This window comes from Cyrtonyx montezumae, unplaced genomic scaffold (assembly GCF_038088225.1).
Source record: "Cyrtonyx montezumae isolate F1298 unplaced genomic scaffold, pur_monq_1.0 scaffold_17, whole genome shotgun sequence".
Taxonomy (NCBI): Eukaryota; Metazoa; Chordata; class Aves; order Galliformes; family Odontophoridae; genus Cyrtonyx; species Cyrtonyx montezumae.
The window spans coordinates 14,224,926-14,243,961 of record NW_027071903.1 but is presented as its reverse complement, the minus strand read 5'-3'; the positions used below and the strand labels follow the sequence as shown (position 1 = coordinate 14,243,961).

The window sequence follows — 19,036 nt, the reverse complement described above, 5'->3', positions numbered from 1 at the left end:
TCCCCCTCTCCTTCCCTCGGAGCAGAGCGATTTTGCAGGCGCTATGGGGGAGCAGCCGTGCTGGCACCGAGACGGGATTGGGAACGCTGCTGCCGGGGCCGTCAATGTGTTTTGGCGGCGTCGGATGTGAACGTCTCGAGTTTTAAAGGAGAGCAGAAGTTCCGTGAAGAGCCCGAGGCTGAAAGGGCTGATTTGAGGAAACAGCTGCTGGGAGAGGGAGCTTTCGGTGGCTCTCTTTGGTGGCCAAATGGAGAGCTCTGGGTGTTTCTGTGCCGGTTGCTTTGCCGTGGGCGGCTTGGGGATGCCAAGGAGCCGCGGCAGTGATGCGGGGTCTGCAGTCACAGCCCGCCCCAAAAGCACCGGGTGATGCTCGGGGGCCCCAGCCAAACCCAGGCCAGAAGGGGCTGCGGTGGGTCAGAGGGAGGCCGCTGTGGCAGCGGTGTGGCTGAGCCCCGACAAACTCATCCCGCATGAAAGGGGCCGAGAGGTGGGAAATCCGAAAGTGCCATTGCTTTCGTTCGCTCGTCTGCATACGAACACTTCCCCTTCTGACCCGCAGTGCACTCAGAGCCGCCCCCACGGCGGTGCTGCTGTCACGGCAGCTCCCGACGCACCGCAGCACCGCTCGGTTCCCGCTGGCCCGGCAGGTAAGGGCTCTGTGCGAGGCCATGGGATGCTCCATGGGGCAGGAGGGGCCCAGGGGCCGCTTCTCAGTGGGGCCACACAATGATGCCGGGGGCAAACTGGGAGCAGCCCCGCACCGCCCAACCCCTCTGCTTGGCTCGCGGTGGGCGAGCTGCTGCTTTTGGGGTCAGTGAGGGAGGAGCTCTGGGCGGCATTGTGAAGGATGCAAATCTGCTGGGTGACTTCCAGCCCTGCGCTGGGACTACTACTTCCTCCCGGGGAATTCGGGGCCGGGTTGGTGCCATAGCTCGGGTACCGCTGGGTTTGCATGGAGGGCGGCTGTGGTGGCTGTAGCCCCATCCACTCTGCCCCAAAAGGCGGCCCTGGGGGTGTGAGTGAGCTTATGGGGCTGGGTGCCTTTCGCAGGGTCACGGAGATGCCCACTCTGCTGCTCACCGCCCTCGTCCTCTGCCTCGCCGAGCCTGTCCTGCCCAGCCAAGGTTGGGATATGTCCCCGTGCCCTGTGCTGCTGGTGGGGGGAGGTGGGGATGGAAGTGGGGCAGGTGCTGCGGTCGGGGCTTGCCTCCCAGAACCTCTCTCCCAGGCACGGAGTACATCCAGAGCTGCATGAATAACCTGACAGAGGGGCTGAAATGGGGCAGCTCCCAGCACAACTGGGACAGGTGAGTGCAGCCCCATCCTCGCTGTCTCCCCACACCCCCACATCCCACCAGCCCTGTTCCCCTAGCAGGTTAGCGAAGCTGGAGCAGGCGCTGGCCCACAGCGCGCCTGGCAAGAAGGGGCTCAGCTTCAAAACCAACATGCTGGAGGCCTTTGTGTTCAGCATCACGGCTGGCAGCTTCCGAGGGCTCAACCTTAGCAGCAGCATGGTGGGTACCGCTGTGCCCTTCCCATGAAGTGCTCCTGCATCAGCCTCTACCCACAACCTCCTGGTGCAGGAGGAGTTGGGGCCACTTCCCCTCGTAGTGCAGAGGGTCCCAAGGCAGTCCCGCAGCACTTCCTGCACTGCTGCGGCCACACTTCCCCGCTCTGAGCTCTGCTCTCCCCAGCATAGTTCCCCTCTTTGCAAAATGCAGCTAGTGCTGGAGCCAGGATCCTGGGGCTGGGGATGCTCAGGGGGTGCCCGCCAAAGCGTGACCCCTCCGCTGCCCCCACAGTCGGTGTGGAGCAAAGGGCGGGCGTCAGCGCTGCCCAAGGACAGCATCAATTTCCCAGTGGAGCTGATGGAAGGCATGGAGGCACAGGAGGAGCAGAAGCTTGTCTGTATCTATATCCACACTGCTGGCATGTTCCTGGTGAGCACTGGTGATGAGGATGCCTGGGGAGAGCCGAGCACCCCCGGAGCAGCCCCGTGGAGATACGCTATGGGGTTGCGGTGGGGCCCCATAAGGCGTCTTGCTCTGTCTCTCACAGGATGAGCACAACAGCTCTGTGCTGAACAACCACATCCTGGGGGCCTTCCTGCACAACAGGCAGGTGGGCCGGCTGCGGCGCCCCGTGGAGATCCATTTTTGGCACAACAAGGAGCTGGTGAGCTGAGCTCCACTGCACTGCCACGCTGGGGACATGGAGTTCCCAAGGAGCAGACTGTCCCCATCTCATTTCTTCCATCCCCTTCCCACCAGGACGCCTCCAATGCCACCTGTGTCTTCTGGCAGCCCGCAGGCATGGGCAGTGCTGGCAGCTGGAGCAGGGAGGGCTGCGAGACCCAGCACCAGAAGGGCACTGTGCGCTGCCTCTGCAACCACCTCACCTACTTCGCCGTGCTGCTGGTGCGTGGCTCCCACCCTTCCTCCTTCCACCATAGATCCCCCCCCGGGGCTCACCCTGTGCTCACATCTCCGGGCAGATCCAGGCACACAACCTGAGCAAGTCCGAGCTGCAGTCTCTCACTTACATCAGCACCGTGGGCTGCTCCATCTCGGCTGCTGCCACCTTCTGCACCCTGCTGCTCTGCTGCATCTTCAGGTAAAGACGTGCCATGCCGTGCCACACCATGCCATGCTGTGTGTGGTGGGAGCCCCCTGCCCCCCGTGCCCTCTCTCCTCCTGCAGGTGCCAGCCACGGGACGACACCACCAGGATCCACATGAACCTGCTGGCAGCACTGCTGCTGCTCAATGCCAGCTTCCTGCTGAGCGAGCCGCTGGCTGCGGGCACCACGGGGAGCTGCCAGGCCGCAGGTGCCCTGCTGCATGGCAGCCTCCTCTGTGCCCTGGCGTGGATGGGAGCTGAGGGCTTCCACCTCTACCTCCTCCTCGTCAAGGTCTACAACATCTACGTGCGGCACTACCTCCTCAAGCTCTGCCTCGGCACCTGGGGTGAGTGTCCCCGAGGGCTTCTGCTGCCCCAGTGCCCTTGCCCGGCCCCACACGGCCTCTCCTTGGCCCCCAGGTCTGCCCATGCTGGCTGTGGTGGCTGTGCTCATCTTCAAGAGAGAAATCTATGGGCTCCACATCATCAGCACCGCTGACGGTTACAAGAACGTGACCATGTGAGTGTGGGGGCTGCACCCTGGGCACCCCACTGAGCACCCCATGCACTCTGGGTTACTCATGCGTTCCCAGAGATCCCATGAACCCTAGGCTCCCCATGGACCCCATGAACCTTGATTTTCCCCATGCACCACGTGTAACTTGGAGTTACCCATCCATCCCATGAACTTTGGGTAACCCACGTGCTCCCAGGGACACCAGGCACCTCAGGGTTCCCATCCAACCCATGCACCCAGGGTTCTCCATGCACCCACGCACTTTGGGTTAGCCATGCACCCTCAGGGACTCCGTGCACCCCATGTACCCCGGGCTGACCAGGGTTAGGACACAGCTGTCCCTTGTCCCTGCCAGGTGCTGGCTCACCAGCCCGCCAGCCCACTACATGACCCTGTGCTACGCCGGCCTCATCCTGCTGTTCAACGTGCTGGTGCTGGCAGCTGTGGTGGTGGTGCTGCGGAGAACACGGCAGCAGCAACAGAGGGCGAGGAGGGACTGGGTGACAGTGCTGGGGCTCACCTGCCTGCTGGGCACCACCTGGGGCACGGCTTTCTGCGCCTTCGGCGTGCTCCTCGTGCCCCAGCTCTACCTCTTCACCATCCTCAACTCCCTGCAAGGTCAGCACCCGGGTGGGATGTTGGGGGGGTTTCCCTCGTCCTCCCAGCACGGCACTTGGGGTGCCCATGGCGGTGACCGTGCCACCCCCCCTGCACCCCCAGGTGTGTTCCTCTGCCTCTGGTATCTCAGCACGCACCGCAGCAAGCGTGGCTCCGACAGCAGCGCCTCCAGATAGCGGGGCTGCGGGATGGGCCTCGGCATTCAGCGTTAATTAAAGTGGCTTTCGGTGACGGAGGCGGCGAGGAGCCGCCAGAGGGCACCAGGGCGATGGGCTGGAGTGTGGTCGATGGGAAAGAGAGCTGACGGCTGTGGGAAACGGGTTTTCCTCCGTTACGAAAGGAAACGAGGAGCAGAGCTGTGCGGTGCGAGCAAGCTCTTTGATAGAACCGTAACCGCTTAAGTTGGAAGAGAACCTATAGGATCACCGAGTCCGACCGCTGACCATCCCCTAACCCTGCCCCTAAATAGAACCGTAAAACCATTATGGGTTGAAGAGACCTTCAAGTCCGACCCCACCCCGCCACCATCATTGGGGTTGCAGCAGCCCAGCCTGCAGCAAGCACACAGCGAGGACCAACTGCGGGGCAGGGAATGTGGCTGCAGGAGGTGGTGGCCCAGGGTCAGCCCAAACCAGCCCCAGTTTGCCTCTGCTCACCCAGGGCTTGGGGCCGGGCTGCGGGATGTCACAGGCGTCACACTGCAGGGTCCCCCCTATCCCCATGTGGGGCGGCTCCAGCTCTTCCCATGCCGCTCTGCTGAGTGTTTTTCCCTTTCTGGTTGCTTCGTGGGACCTATTTCTGGGAACAGAGTGAAGGAAGCCGCTCGCCCTTGTTCTTTGTTCTGTGCACAAAGGAAATTTGCCGCTGAGTTTCCACCCGTCCCGCTCACACCGAGGACAAAAGCTGTCCTGCCGCGGCTCGGCAGCGATGAGCTGGGCATGGCTCAGCACTTTGTCATCGCTCACTCCTCGACAAAGCCTGGTGGGCTGCCAAGAGCAAAGCAAACCCCGCGCTGAGCATCGCCGTCCTGGCCCCGCACCCCACGTGTGAGTCACGCCCGCGCCGGTGACCGCATCTGCACCGACATCGGCGCATTCCTCTGCCTGTTCCTGTATCCGGTGGTGCCTGGAAAACAATGGCCTCACCGTACCCTCCTCATATGGCTGTCCCCGGGCTGAGGGACCAGTACCCTGAGGTGCCAGGAGCCCTGCTGTCCCCGTGCTGTGTTGGATGGTGATAGGAACCTGGAGCCCAGCACGCCCTCAAGGAGAGTCGGCCCTATTTATCTTTCCCACAGCCTTATCAGGTGTATTTTCTCAGTGTGCAAGCATTTGGCTCCTGGGTTGGGTTGGTATCGCTGGGATGAGGATGCAGGTTTGCAGCCCGGGGTGCACGCAGGAGTCCTGCAGGGCTGGGGGATCCTGCCTGCCCAGAGCCCAGCCCCATGCAGTGCCTCTGGGCATGGGATGGGATCCTGAGGATCTCCAGTCCCAGAGGTTTCGAAGACTCAAACTGCCCAGCTCGAGCAGTAAATCCTTATCAGGCCCAGGGAGCGTTGCTGGCTGAAGCCCAAGGGCAAATTTCCCCCGCAGGGACAACGTGAGGATTTCCTCCCCCAGTGCTTCACGCAGGTCTCTGAAGGCAGCAGCAAGCCCTACTGACTTCCAGATCATCCAATAACATCAACAAGTGCAGACGTCAGCCCAAAAATAACTCTACCGACCTCCTGATAACGCCCTAGTGTGGACAGAAGTCTTTTTGTTCCCTGGACAGCGGCAGGGGGACGGCCCCAGATGTCCTTTCCCTATAGGAGCTGTGACCCAGGGGCAGGGGATCAGCACTGGGGGCTTCATCCTGCACCGTGTGCATGGGAGCAGGGGGAGATGTGGGTGCAAGGGGATGGCTGCCCTGGAAGGAGCTGTGCTGGCCACGGCATGGCCGCGTGATGCAGCGTGCACCAGCCCTGGGCGAGCTGGAACAAAGGGGCCACAGCTCATGGGTTATGCAGGCAGAGCACGAGGCATGGGGCTGGGACCCCTCAAGGCACAGCCAGCACCATTCCCATCCCATTCCCATTCTGTTCCCATCCCTGTTCCCGGTGTGGCCGCGGCACCTCGTGCTCGGTGGGCTCCTTTTGTCCCCGTGCCGCCGCGTCCACCCTTCCCCCAGCAGCATGAAAAGGAAGAAAAGTCTCATTCAGCCCTTTGGGAATATCCGTGAGAGGCCGTGTATGGACGCTTCCTGGCCACCTCCCCGCCATCTCCTTGGAGCCCGGCTCCCCCTTTTCATGGCACACAAAGGGCTGCCCGGGCTGGATCCTGGCCACGCTGCGTTGCAGCAGCTCCGCACGCACCGTGCTGCCATAGGGACTCAGACCCCACATCTCATGGGGCGCGGGGCGTGGGGAGCGCCGTGCTCAGGTCCCGCTGCCCAAACCCTCATTTCCTGCACGGAGCGGGACGCGCTTCTTAGGACGCCGTGTCCCGGCCGCTCTCACATCGGCTGTTATTCTTTAATCCCTTTCCCAGCCGGGCGTGCAGCCTGGCAGCCGTACAACTCTTTTCCTCCCCTGGCCGCCCGCCAGCCCCAGCTCCCGGGGGTGCTCCCCCCCCGCCCCACCGCGGTCCCACTACCGAGTCCCGGGCCCGAGGGGGCGATGCCGCCCGGACCCCCCCCCCCCCTCCTTCCACCAAGCCCGGCTCCATCGCACGAGCAGGTGCCGCAGCCGAGGGGCGAAGGCTGTCGACAGGCTCCCACCCCCGCTGAGTCACCGCCAGCCCCGGGGGGGGGGGGAAGCGGCAGCGAAGGCGGGGCGGGGGAGTGCCGAGCCGAGCCGAGCCGAGCCGAGCTCAGAGCTCCGTCGAGCCGTGCGGAGCTGCGCTGAGCCGACAGACGTCGGGACGGAGCACCCCGCCCGGCCCGAGCACAGGTACCGGCGGTGGGGGACGAGGAGTGGGGGGGCCGGGGGTGCGCGCTGCCGGCGGAGCGGGGCGATGCTGCGGGCTCTGCCCCGGGATGCGGCCGCCGGCAGCGGGCGCGGTGCGGGAGCTCCGTGTCGGGTGCTTTGTGGCTCCGCGCAAGGTGTAACGCCTCTGTCCGCGCTAACCGGGGTCTCTCTGTTCTCAGCCTCCGTCCCTATGGGCTCTTCCCCTCTTTCTCCTCTGTATCGGGCTCGGTACCCGCAGCCGGGCTGGATTGCAGGGCTGTGGAGCCGCCTCGCGGGGCAGCTGCACCCGGCTGCTGCTTCGGCACAGCTGAGCCATGCCAAGGCCTCTCTGCCATGCCGTGCCGTGCCATCCTGCGCCGTTCCACACCATGCCGTGCCGCTCCACGCCGTGCTATGCTGTGCCATTCCACTCCACACCATTCCGTGCCACGCTGCTCCACTCTACGCCCTTCCTCACCGTTCCACACCATGCCGTGGCACACAACCTGTGTGGCCCCCCAACCTCGGGGCCCACGAGTGCTCCCCGCTCCGTGCAGGCTCGGAGCAGCCGGCGTGTCTCAACAGAGTGCTCTCCCACCCCGATGCCCGCCGGAGGATTCCTCCTGCAGCCCTGTGCCTGCTGCTGCCGGTCCCGGCACGCTGCTCTCAGGGCTCCAAAGGGAATGGGGCCCAGAGCAGCAGCAGGAAAGCGGAATGAAATCTCCTGGAATAGCCCCCTGGCAGCATGGCTGCGGGCAGGGCTGCCAGCCAACGTGGATTTCACGGTCTGGTGGGCACAGAAGCTTGCCACCACCAGCAGGGAGCAAGGAGGGGGCGGGGGAGGCTTTGGGATGCTGGGATTTGGGGCACAAAAGCAGGCTTTGGGCAATCCCACCCGCACGGTGCCGCCCCGCTGCGGGTCTGCCGCTCCCACGGGAATGAAGCCCCGACCCTTTAAACGCCGCATAGTTGGTCGCCATCCAGCTCTTAATCCCGCAGCCCGCCGCGGGTGCTATTCGTAGAGCAACAGGTTCACAAACAACTGCGCTCTGCCGGGACGCGGCACCCCGGGGCCGAGCACCGCGCACCTTTTTGGGGTCACCCGCGGGTGTTGTGGGGACACCGTGGTGCTGCTGTGTGCCAGCTGGCCGCTGCCAAGCCGCCAACTCCTTTCCCATCAGCTCGCCGACAGCTGGGCCTTGGCAGGGAGTGGGGATCTGCCATCCAGTACCTGGCTCTGCAGCAGGGTGCTGAGTGGTTTTGGCGAGGTGGGGAGCAGAGCAGCTTCTTGCAGCCCTCATCACACATTGGGGTGTGCCTTGCATTGTGTTTTTCATTGCTGAGAAGTGAAGGGTCCCCACCCTTCACACCACCACTGCCCCTCTCACGTTGGTCACGTTGTGTTCTGAGGATGCTCGCTGCATTTTCAGGGCCGTGGCGGCCCCACGCGTTCCCATGGGATCTGCAGTCACCCCAGTGGCCGAGGGCACGTGCCTGATGCCCACTGGTGACGGGAAGGGGCTGGCGTGCCGACGCCGTGAGCAATGTGTGGGCTGCCTGCAAGCTGCAGGCCAAGGACAAAAGCACATTGTGAAGGCGGACCCAGTCCCTGTGCGTGGGTCTGTGCCTCGGTTTCCCCACTCCCCCCACGGGTGCCCCCGTTAGCACCTTGGGTGCATCGTGCTAAGGGGCCTGGAAGCAAAGCAGGTGAAATTCCCCTCGTCAACCCATCCCCTGTGTTTGTTGGACATGTGAGAGCATCTTCCGTTCTTGGGGAAAGCATCACGTGCAATGCCCTCCCGCCATCAGCACCACGATCAAATTCCTGCTGCCTGCTCACCCAGAAAAGGGGGAAAGTTTCCCAGCGGGCTCCGTGTTTTTTTCCAGGTTTAGAGGTCACAGTGTTATTCCTTGGCTTCCCTTTCTGATGAGTGCATTCATGTCACGGTGCTGAGGGAACACAGTGTAATGTCCCCACGCCGGGGGCTGAACCTTTGGGAAATACACGTGCCCTGTGCCAACAGGGGACCGCTCCAAAGCCCAACCTCTGATCTGGGGCAAAATGGATGCTTTGATGCATGTTCCTGGAGAGCTTTTGGGCTCGGGCTTGGGGAAAGCTTTCTTGTCCCCTCGTTGTGGCTTTCAAAGGATTCCTGGGAGTGGGGGCATCCCTGGCCCCGGGTACCCGGGTACCCCGATGCTCCCCAGCCCTGCTGCCCCCGGGTACGAGGAGTTGGCAGTGCTCTGCATCCCCAGTGACCCCCGGATGCAGAGGAGAGCGGGCAGTGCCTTTTGAGGGCTGTGTGAGCTTTCTCCCCGCTGTGCCGGGGGATTTTTCTCTCGCCATTGTTCAGCTCAGGAAGCAGCAATCGAGCGGGTCGGGCGAGCAGGGGGGAGCATCGCTGCTCACCTCCACTGGGCCCCGGTTGGGCTTTCGTTTTCTGTCTCTGACTGGGATCAGGAATGGCTCAAAAGGGCCGATCCCTGCCAAGCCGTGCCCGTGCCATACCCACACCAGGGACCTCAGTGGTCCCGTTGTGCTCGTGGCAGCGTGCTGACCGACAGAAGGACTTAAAGCCACAGAAGAGCCTTTCTCGTTAATCACACTGTCTGACGTCAGCGTTCCACTCGTGTCCAGCATCACGGTGGTGGTCAGAGCCTCAGCCGTGCAACGCAGCGCTGTGGCCGCTGCTGCTGGTGGGAACCTCTCTGTATGCATGTTGCTGCAGCTCCGCTTTGTGTGGCAGCAGCTGTCACCTTCGTGTCCCCATGCAGCCCTCACTGCTGCAGTCCCAGCTAAAGGTGGCCCCAGGAGTGTGGGAAATGAGACACGGTGGGGACGGGGGGAGGTGTGGGGTCCTGCTGTGGTGTGGGGCACGACCAGCTCCTTGCCGTGAGTAACAGCGAAAATAATTCTAGGCTCGAGGGGTTAGGAAACTGCTGTTTCCTTCTGTTCTTATCACCTGCCAAAAGAAGCCAAGGCAGGAACCAAGATATGAGGCAGGGAGCAGGAGGGAGCCCCTCAGCCCCTGTGTCTCTCCCAGCCCCGTGGGGCTGTCAGGATGCCTGCTCCTGCTGGTGGCAGTGGCACCCAGAGCTGACTGTGACACCAGCTGCTGTTCCACCTCGGCTCCTTTTCTTTTCTTTGTGACCCTATAGGCTCCGCTTGCTGCTGGGAGGCAGATCCCAGGCTGAGAGCTATCCGTGATGAAAGTCCTCCTCCTGCTGCTTCTCCCCCCGCTCCAAGGTAGGAACCCCCTCTGCCACGTCCTGCTCAGTGGCTGAGGACACCTTTGGGTGAAACACCTCCTGCACTTGGGACTCCAGGGTGGGAACCTGGAGAAAGGAGCTGGTCTCCATCCATCTGCACAGCTGTGTCTGTCAATGGGGAGAAAAGGAGCCCAGCACACTGCTGTGACTGCAGGCAGGGTGGGCTTTGGGGTGACTGCCCCCGGGCTGAGCAGTGTCTCTCTGTCCTTATGCAATGCAGGAGTGGGGGCAAGCGGCCACCAGGAGGATTTCCGCTTCTGCGGTGACAGGAACCAGACTGAGAGAAGCTCTGTCATCTATGAGTACAACCGTGCCAACATCTCCATTGAGAACACAGCCCAAGCACTGGTGATAAGAAGCCCCTTTTTGGCAAACAGGAGAAACGCTTCGTACCAGTACAGCCTGCCACACACCCTGGGGGGGTATCGCTTCTGCATCTACTGGTTCAAGGCCAACAGGACCCTCCGGTTGGCATATGGGAAGCAGAGCTTCCTCCTGGGCCACGGTCCAGCTGGTGGCATCAAGTGGAAGGTTGACAAGACCAAGGCCTCCATCTTCAACGTGTCCTATGTCTTCAAGGGCAAGAAGAACACCTCCCTTGAGAGTGCATCTGAATATCTCTTCCCTGGTAAAGGCAATTCAGTGTTATTTCAGTAAGATGTGGGTTAACCCAGTGCTGGGATCACCTTGGCACCTGTGGTGTGATGGTATCAGCACCATGCTAAGGAGTGATGGGAAGGGAAACTGGCTCAAGCAGCCCATGGCACCCAAGGGCAAGCAGATCCCTAAAGATGAAGAAAGAGATTTCCAAAGGTGCTTCAGTCCAATAAAATCCCAGGAAGTTCTGCAAGGAGCACCAAGCTGCAGGCACCGGGAGGAGCCCTGTGGATTGGATCTTTATAGGGTCACGCCAAAGCTTTTTGCTTGTGGTCATACCAGGGCTGTGGGCAGGGGGAAGCTGGTGCTGCCAGTGGTCCTGATGCCATCCCCTGTTTGTGCCACCAGCCCCTCCGGGGATGATGCCTGTCTGGAAGCAGGACGTGGAGAAGGAGCTTGCTGCCCTGGATGGCCTCCTCGTGCAGGTGCCAGCTGCAGGCTCCATGGAGCAGAGCTCTCTTTGGCAGTGAGTGTGGGGCTGGGTGATCACGGGGCATCTGCTGAGCCATGCCCATCCGTTTTCCTGGCCCCGCTCACTGTGCTCTGTTCTCTACAGCAAACTCGGGGACTTGGAGAGGATGCTGGCACAGGTGGAGCTTGAAGGACAGAACCAGACCTTTGAGAAGGCTGCCCTGCGTGCCACCGTGCTGAGCATCAGCCCCACGCAGGCTCCTCACCACCTGGCCTTCACTTCCCCAAAAGAGGTGGGTCCGTGTTGCCCTGGGGCAAGGCACCCCGCTCATCCCCACTGCCCCTGAAGGGCTGACGGCAACACACCAGCCTAACCCTCCACCCAAGCTCCATCCCAGTGGGTCTGTCCTTGCAGGAGAGCAAAGAGGTCCAGGGCTTTGCCGTGGACCTGCCAAGCAGCCTATTTGGGATGGCAAAGAAGAAGGAGGAGGAGGTGGTGGAGCACAGGGTGCTCCTGGTGGACATCAACAGCCAGGCCATGTTCCAGGTAATGCCTGCACTGTGTGGCATGATGGGTGTCCCTGCATCCATCCCCTGCTTCAGTGGTATTAGGTGCTCCAAAGATGAGCTACAGGAGACAGGGAGGAGGCACAGGGCTTCCTCTTCGGGGTCTCTCCCTTCCTGTGGCGTTACCACCTCCTTCTCCCACAGGACGAAAACAGCAGCCACATCCTGGGTGACAAGGTGGTTGGCATCTCCTTGGTGGACACGGTGGTGGCCAACCTCTCTGAGCCAGTGGTCCTCACTTTCTTCCACAACCAGCTGCCGGTAGGTGGGGAAACAGCCTCATTGCACCCAATCCCTCCAGGAATAGAGAGCGAGGGCGAGGAGGGCTCAGGCCCTGTTAGGCTGAAGAGTGATCACAACCCAGTGGGTCCATGTCCTTGGTCTTTCTGTACAACTTTTGGCATCTTCTGGGGCTTCACCACAGGCACAGTCTCCAGAACTGGAAACACTGAGTAACAGCTCCTTGGTTCATTCATTCAGCTGCTCAAAGCTGAACCCCTTGTTTAAAAATGGGACCTGGGAGGAGGGATCTGCTCTGCCAAGAGAAGTTCTACCTTAAGCCAATGCAGGCCCATGTGTGTCCTGAAAACCATCTCACCTCCTGCCCCATGTTGCCCCTACCAAAGCTTCTCACTGGGCTGTGGGCCCGGAGCCCTGTGCAGCACCTGAGCACCCGTGGTTTTGTCATTTCAGAGGGAAGTGACCCCGCTGTGTGTCTTCTGGAGGAAGGACAGCACGGGTGAGTGTATGGCTGCGGGAGGGTCTGTGTTTGGATGTGAAGTGTGGATGCTGTCCCTGCTCCCTCAGCTGGGTACCAAAGATGTGCTGTTCTGCACCTCCCTGCCTCGCTCCAGCTCCATAAACCTTCCCCGTGGCAGGAGAACACTGGAAGCTCCAAACTCCCAAAGCCACTGTTCCTGCTGCTCTCCCTTTCTCTTGCAGCCAGCTCTGGGAACTGGGATAGCTATGGTTGCACCACAGTGGAGGGAGACACCCAGACAGACTGCAGATGCAACCACCTCACCTACTTCGCTGTGCTGATGGTGGGTAGCACCTTCCCACAGCTCCCTCCATCCTTCCCACTCTTCCCTCACTGTCCCTCATTCCTCCTTCTCCCCAGGTATCCTCTCCAGAGATTTCCTACCTGCACAGGGACTCCCTGAGCATCATCACGTACATCGGCTGCCTTATCTCAGCTGTGGCATCCATTTCCACCATCTTTTTCCTCTACTTCAGGTATGGTGCGGGCGCCTATTCGGCTGACAGGTCGACCCATGCTCCCTTTGCTTTCTTCCCACTGGGTGGCGCAGCTAGGGGCACCATGAAGGAGCCAGGTTGGAAGAAAGTAGATTGCTCTGCTCCAAAAACCACTGCCTTGGCCAGGTTTCCTGCAGGGTGCTCAAAAATACCAGCTATTTTTAATGACTGGGGAAATCAGCTTGGTTACTGTCATGCAACAGGAGCCAGTGGGACACCATGGGGTGTTTTAGGGCACCAGGGATACTGGCCAGGTGTGGTGCTCAGTTCTCTTCCCCTCGCTTTGCCAGGAGCAAGCAGAGAGACCAGATCACAAGCATGCACATTCACATGAACCTGCTGGGTGCCATCTTTCTGCTGGACTTCACCTTTCTCGTCTCGGAGCACTTGGCTTCCAGCAGCAGCCAGGCAGCCTGCAGAGCTGGGGGGCTGTTCCTGCACTTCTCCCTCCTCAGCTGCCTCACCTGGATGGGCATCGAGGGCTACAACCTCTACCGGCTTGTGATCGAAGTCTTCAACGCCTACCATGACCACTTCCTCCTCAAGCTCTGCCTGGTGGGCTGGGGTGAGGATTGGGGAGGCTGAGACCCCCAAGGGGCAGGGCAGTGGGGTGATGTGGATTCTGCTCCTGAGTCTTTTCTACCATATATGGCGTCTGGATGGGGATGGAGATGTGTTGGAAGAGGTATCTGAGAGCAGAGGTACTCAGGGCTGCCCATACAGATGGGCTTGGGACAGGAGGCACTCACACCTCCCTGCTTTGGACAGGAGGGTATGGCTGGGTGATATTATGATCTTTTGTGGCCTAAAATGAGGGTGGCTGCTTCACTCTGTTCTTGACACGCAGGTCTTCCCTTCTCTTGTGTGATGATGATCTTCCTGACTGATTGGACGAACTATGGCCCTTTCCACATTCCCGTCTATGAATCCATTGGTGGAAGATCCACCAACGCAACCATGTAAGTCACAGGAAGCTGCTCGCTTGCTCTTAAAGTATCTGGCTGAGCCCTCCACCACATCCTATTGATTCTCCTTATCCCTCCAGGCTGTGCCTTTCCTGGGGCTTTCTGTAGGGTGGGGCAGGGGATCGCCACTCTGTGTTTAACATGCTTCCCCCAAACCCTCTGTCTCGTGCCCCCATGGGGTGACACAGCGTAACCCTCTGTCCTTTCTCTTCCCACTAGATGCTGGCTCACGAGCCCACTGATCCATAACGTGGTGAACCTGGGATTCTTCAGTGTGGTGTTCCTCTTCAATTTGGTCATGCTGGGGGCCATGGTCCGGGAGATCCTCCGGCAGAACAAGAAAGGCCACAAGCTCAAGCACGTGCTAGCCCTCTTTGGGCTGAGCATCCTCCTGGGCATTCCATGGGCACTGGTGTTCTTCTCCTTCACCTCTGGTGTTTTCCGCCTCGTTTCCCTCTACATCTTCACCATCATCAACTCACTCCAAGGTGATCCTGGGGTACTGGGCTCCCCCAAAGGGCATGAGCTGCCCTGGGGCTTTGTGTGGGATTGGTGAGGCAGTGGTGGGCTGTGAAAGGGCCGGCTGCCTCACTCTCAGCTGCTGATGGTCCCTCAAAGGGGTTCACCCACCTTTTTCTCCCTCCTCTCCCAGGTTTTCTCATCTTTCTCTGGTATTGGACCATGGTGCTGGAGGCGAAAAAGTCTTCTGACTTCCAGTGCAGCTCTGACAGCGCAAAGCTACAGCCCAACAGCAGCCAGAGCCACCCCGGCTGAGCCCCGCGCTGGCCGTGCCGTGGGGCTGCCTGGCAGAGGGTGGTCGCTTCGCTACTGCACCTGCTGGGAGTTCAGGGACCCACGGTGGGGCCCCTCAGCCCCTTGCCTCCGCTGGCCCCATGTTCCCCATCACTGCGTCCCCCTGAGTATCTGGGTGTCCCCAACTCTGCATGCCTGCTCCTTAAGGGACGGGGCTGGCTCCTGGGGCCGGGCAGAGGGATGCATAGGGCTGTGGCATGGGGCAGGGACAGGGCCCTCTGTGCCTCCCAATGTCCCTTCCATTGCCCCAAGGCCAGCAGGTGGGGAAGACCCCATCTCCAGCCCTCGCTTGTGGCCACTGATAGGGCCCTTTCCAGGCGATGACAGAATAACAGCCATGGGGACATCCCTCTCGCAGCTGAAATGATCTATTTTTGTTATTTTGTTGAATGTTTCTCTATTTTTGTATGGTGTTAAATGTTGAATGATTGCGCTCGCACGTCAGACCTGTGCCCATTAAAGTCATACCCACTCTGAGTGCATCTCCCCGGACTCTGTGCTGTTGGTGAGCTGTCCCTGGGGGTCTGTCCTTTGCTCGTGCCCATGGGGGGCACAGGGCCCCCAGGCTTGGCTGGCAGCAGGGCACCCTAACATATATCCTGCTGTTGGTTGGCACAGTGGGTTGGGCAGGATGGCGTGAGAAGGGAAGGCAAAACAAAGCCTGGAGCTCATCGGGGAGATGAAGCAGCTCTGACCACCACTCGTGGTTGGCATCGGGCTGAAGGCAGGAGAGGAGGTTACATGGCAACCCACAGGAAGGGGTTGCAGAAAGGAAATGAGGACACAGCGGTTGCTTTAGGAGGAGCTGTGAGCCCAGGGGGAGCCTGCAGAAAGGCAGGACCGTGAGACAGGAGACCCTGGAGGCAGCATGGAGCTCAGGCAGCTGGGCACGGTCCTGCTGCTCCTGCTACTCCCTGGTGAGTGCATGGGTGGGATGGGGCTGGGCGGCTGTAGCACCGCACTGGGACAGCCAGGAGGATCTCCGTGCGCTCTCTTTGGCCTGGCACCCATCTCCTCCATCAGAGGGAGGGCTGACGCTGCGTTTTGCTCCCCCCTTCCAAGGCACCGTGCGAAGCCGGGACAGCTGTGACGGTGAGACCCCAGCCCACCCAAACCCCATCGGGCTCCGTGCCACCACCAGGCTCTGACAGCTGCCTCCCACAGCGCTGCCTCGTGGGGACGAGGCTGAGCGGTGCTGCAACACAACAGCAGAGCTGGAGGAGCGTGGAGAGGTGGCCCTGGAGCTGCCCCACCGCTGCGTGGAGCTGCGTCGCTCGGGGCAGCCTGCCTGCCGCTGCCTGCGGGCACGCTGGCTCAGGTAGCAGGGCGGTGCTGTGGGTGCTATGGGGCTGTAAGGGGTCCCTGGGCTGTGCCCTACGGCCCTGTCTGCCCCATAGGATGGTGCAGTTCGCAGAGCGGGGCAGCACAGCTGGGCTGCAGGCATTGCATCTGAACATCAGCAGGGCACTGACACAAGGCCTGCTGCTCGGCTTCTCCGAAGCTAAGGTGAGGACACCACGCAGCCCTTGTCTTGCATGCATTGCTTCCATGCCCTCCATCTTTAAGCTCGTGGCAGTCCTGCTTGGTTTGCCAAGCAGGCAGGGCTGACTTCATGCCTGCCATAGGGCCCCACAGTGATCAACATTAACGAGGAGTGGACAGCAGGCACAATCCGGCTTCCCAGCATGGCGTTCCCATCCCCGAGCAGCCAGGTGGTGCACGTGGTGCTGACCGTGCTCAACGTCCAGCAGCTTGCCATGTTCCAGGTATGAGCTCTCATTCCTGGCCCTGCTTCAGCTCTCGGGACGTGGCTCAGCTCAGCCAGCACTGCCCCGAGCAGGAGGACAACCAGAAGGGCAAGGTCCTGGATGACACCGTGGTGGGCATCGTGATGGGGGATGGTGACATCTCAGGGCTGCAGGACCCGGTGAAACTCACCTTTGTCTACCAGTCACTGCCACATGTAAGCCATGCCCTCCCCTCGCTGAGCCTGGCGAGGTGCAGGCTCAAACCACAGTCCTGTTTGCAGAATGTCACCCCGCTGTGTGTCTTCTGGGAGCCCAGCAAAGGTATGAGGTTCAGCAGGGCGTGGTGGGGCTGAGCTGAGCTGCCGTGCTGCCACCTCCTTCCCACCACCAAGCACTGCAGCCCCACAACCTGTGCTCTGTAAGGCACGATGTGGGTTTGGGCTGGTGCCCACTGCTTTCGCCCTGTGCCGGTTGCAGGGCAGGCAGGAGGCTGGAGCAGTCGTGGATGTGTCACACAGCCTGGGGCCAAGAAGACAGTCTGCTCCTGTGACCACCTCTCCTTCTTCACCCTCCTTCTGGTGACAACCCCCCACCCTGCAGTTCCCACTCTTACCCCAGCTTGGCTGCTTGGTCCCTCATGTGTCACTGCTGGGTGCACAGGGATGGCTGTATTTTGCTCCCAGGGCTTCCCTAAAATCAACCCCAGCCCCATCTTTGCATCTGAGCAAATCAGTGGAGGATGCGAACAGTGGAAAGAGCTCAAATTTAGCAGCAAGGAAACTTGAGGTCCCTCCTCTCAACCCGTGCCTTCACCCCAAGAGCAAGCACATCCCCTCAGAGCCACCACCACCTCTGCTCTCCCTGGGGAACCTGGGGACAGACCTGAGGGTTCTGCATTTGTGGGGGTGCTGCAGGGACCACCTCCTTGGCTCCACGGCTTGGGCAGCCACAGCCAGGTTTTCGAGGCTGGTTTGGACCCATCTGATCACTCTTGTTTGGCAGAACCCAGCTCTGGACAGGTCCATGGCACAGACGTTGGTGGCTGTGGCCAATGCTGGTTGTGGAGTGTCTGTGGCTTTCTCCATATTCACTTTTGCCTTCTACATCTTCTTAAGGTGGGGTGTATCAGCAGTTCCACAGACCCTGGATGGGTTTGGGGAGGGATGTGAAGCAACTCCAAGCCTTGGGGAAGGGGTGACTATCTCCTCTTTCATTTGTCAGTGCCCACTGTGAACATCCCCAGTATGTGGGGGCCTCCTCTGCCCAATGTCCCCGCCCTTTCTGCTCCCTCCAGGTGCAATTACAAGCAGTTCAGGTCTGAGGACACCCTCCGTGTCAACCTGGGGCTGCACATGAACCTGGTCAGCAGCCTGCTCCTGCTCAACGTGGCTTTCCTGCTCAACAGTGGGCTCTCCAGCAGAGCCTCTCCGGGGCTGTGCAGTGCCCTGGGGGGGCTCACCCACTACTGCCTGCTCTGCTGCTTCACCTGGACGGCGCTGGAGGGCTGTCACCTCTACCTCCTCTTCGTCAAGGTCCTTGGCACCTACATACATCACTACCTGCTGAAGCTGTGCGTTATTGGATGGGGTGAGTACAGGCTGCTGGAGAGAGAGGGAGTCTGTGGGTTACAGCCAGAGGGCTTTGCAGTGTTAGGGGTGCCTGCAGAGATAGAGAACCCTGACCTCCCCCATGCTGCTCTCTCTTGCTCTTCCAGGCTTCCCTGCTCTGGTGGTGGTGGTGACAGGAGCCATTGGCACCTATGGAGAATACAGCATCTGGACGATGGACCACCAGACCGCAGTCCACCTGTGCGTGGCTGCAGGATTTGGGTGGTCCTTTGGCCACGGGAGGGGGGTTCCCACGGATGTGTGGGGAGCAGAGCTGCTGGAGGCATCGCAGTTGTCTCTTTTCAGGTGCTGGATCAATTCTGAACACCTCCTTGTCCACTACATCACAAACTGTGGCTACTTCGGCCTCATATTCCTCTTCAATACAGTCATCTTTGGGGTGGTGGCCTGGAAGAACTGCCACCTGTGGAGGAGTGGGGTGGTGCAGGGGCACTGCAAGGCCTGGAAGGTGGTCCTGGCGGCGGTGGGACTCTTCTGCCTGCTTGGAGCCACCTGGGCGCTGGCCTTCCTCAGCTATGGCAGCTCCTCCGTGCCCATGCTCTTCCTTGCTGCTATCCTCAACTCCCTCCAAGGTCAGGGCCAACTCCCAAGGACTGGCTGGGAAGGGGTGGGAGCAGGAGGAAGCCAGGCACTGGTGGACCAGGAGGCCCAAGGCACCATCATGCCTTTCCCGTCAGCAGGGAGCAGAGGGACCTGCCATGGAGCCCAGCCACCCATGCTGAGCCCTGGGGAGGCACGTGGAGGAGCCTCTCTCACTGCTGCCATTGCTAAGATCTTCTTCTTTGCCCTGCAGGTGTTTTCATCTTCATCTGGCTGGTGGTCCTCTACTACCCAAAGGCAGAGGACACCAGCAGCTCCCTCGCCCACATCGTGAGGAATGACAGAACCATGGCTGTGTCACAAGGATAGTTTCTGGGCCTTCCCTTCCTGCTTGCCAGCTTCCAGCCCAAAGGACGTGGCTTCCCATGAGGGCGAGGGCTGCATGGGCAGCTGGGCACCGTGGTTGTGCTGTCTAACCCACTCTGTGTTTTAGCATTAAAA

General features: G+C 60.7%; 3 protein-coding genes across 10 annotated transcripts; all 3 read left to right on the top strand.

Annotated features, from left to right (window-relative positions):
* Positions 1–522: 522 nt before the first annotated feature.
* ADGRG5 (adhesion G protein-coupled receptor G5) lies at positions 523–4,073 on the top strand. 8 transcript variants are annotated; one of them, XM_065733324.1, is made up of 12 exons: positions 523–647; positions 1,051–1,124; positions 1,229–1,307; positions 1,373–1,514; positions 1,803–1,940; positions 2,059–2,175; positions 2,271–2,417; positions 2,495–2,613; positions 2,700–2,965; positions 3,039–3,138; positions 3,491–3,753; positions 3,856–4,073. In XM_065733324.1, exons 2-12 carry the CDS (start codon positions 1,061–1,063, stop codon positions 3,927–3,929), a joined length of 1,509 nt encoding a protein of 502 aa, XP_065589396.1. In that variant the 5' UTR covers positions 523–647; positions 1,051–1,060; the 3' UTR covers positions 3,930–4,073. The 8 variants fall into 8 exon arrangements, with proteins under 8 accessions (XP_065589396.1, XP_065589398.1, XP_065589402.1 ...); XM_065733326.1 differs by having other exon boundaries at positions 524–647; positions 1,376–1,514; XM_065733332.1 differs by lacking the exon at positions 523–647 and having other exon boundaries at positions 1,053–1,124; positions 1,246–1,307.
* A 2,552-nt stretch (positions 4,074–6,625) lies between these two features.
* Positions 6,626–15,096, top strand: ADGRG1 (adhesion G protein-coupled receptor G1). The gene is made up of 14 exons (XM_065733344.1): positions 6,626–6,682; positions 9,839–9,926; positions 10,170–10,577; positions 10,955–11,072; positions 11,163–11,310; positions 11,433–11,564; positions 11,729–11,845; positions 12,278–12,323; positions 12,527–12,627; positions 12,705–12,820; positions 13,132–13,406; positions 13,689–13,800; positions 14,026–14,294; positions 14,459–15,096. The coding sequence occupies exons 2-14, from the start codon at positions 9,887–9,889 to the stop codon at positions 14,578–14,580; spliced, it is 2,004 nt and encodes a 667-aa protein (XP_065589416.1). The 5' UTR covers positions 6,626–6,682; positions 9,839–9,886; the 3' UTR covers positions 14,581–15,096.
* A 298-nt stretch (positions 15,097–15,394) lies between these two features.
* ADGRG3 (adhesion G protein-coupled receptor G3) lies at positions 15,395–18,966 on the top strand. Its single transcript, XM_065733345.1, is given in 13 exon segments — positions 15,395–15,536; positions 15,682–15,711; positions 15,784–15,937; positions 16,017–16,125; positions 16,245–16,385; positions 16,460–16,582; positions 16,649–16,688; positions 16,845–16,945; positions 17,370–17,482; positions 17,662–17,954; positions 18,082–18,175; positions 18,281–18,567; positions 18,789–18,966. Coding segments are annotated over 13 exon segments (1,743 nt in total). The 3' UTR covers positions 18,905–18,966.
* Positions 18,967–19,036: the final 70 nt, after the last annotated feature.

What these genes read in the sequence shown, in the direction of transcription:
- ADGRG5 (XM_065733324.1), top strand. Translation starts at nt 1,061, where the DNA reads ATGCCCACTCTGCTGCTCACCGCCCTCGTCCTCTGCCTCGCCGAGCCT. An exon ending in TCCCAGCACAACTGGGACAG is followed by an intron (nt 1,308 to 1,372) that starts GTGAGTGCAGCC and finishes CTGTTCCCCTAG; the next exon opens with CAGGTTAGCGAAGCTGGAGC. An exon ending in CTGCTCTGCTGCATCTTCAG is followed by an intron (nt 2,614 to 2,699) that starts GTAAAGACGTGC and finishes CTCCTCCTGCAG; the next exon opens with GTGCCAGCCACGGGACGACA.
- ADGRG1 (XM_065733344.1), top strand. Translation starts at nt 9,887, where the DNA reads ATGAAAGTCCTCCTCCTGCTGCTTCTCCCCCCGCTCCAAG. An exon ending in CCTTCACTTCCCCAAAAGAG is followed by an intron (nt 11,311 to 11,432) that starts GTGGGTCCGTGT and finishes CTGTCCTTGCAG; the next exon opens with GAGAGCAAAGAGGTCCAGGG. An exon ending in ATCTTTTTCCTCTACTTCAG is followed by an intron (nt 12,821 to 13,131) that starts GTATGGTGCGGG and finishes TCGCTTTGCCAG; the next exon opens with GAGCAAGCAGAGAGACCAGA.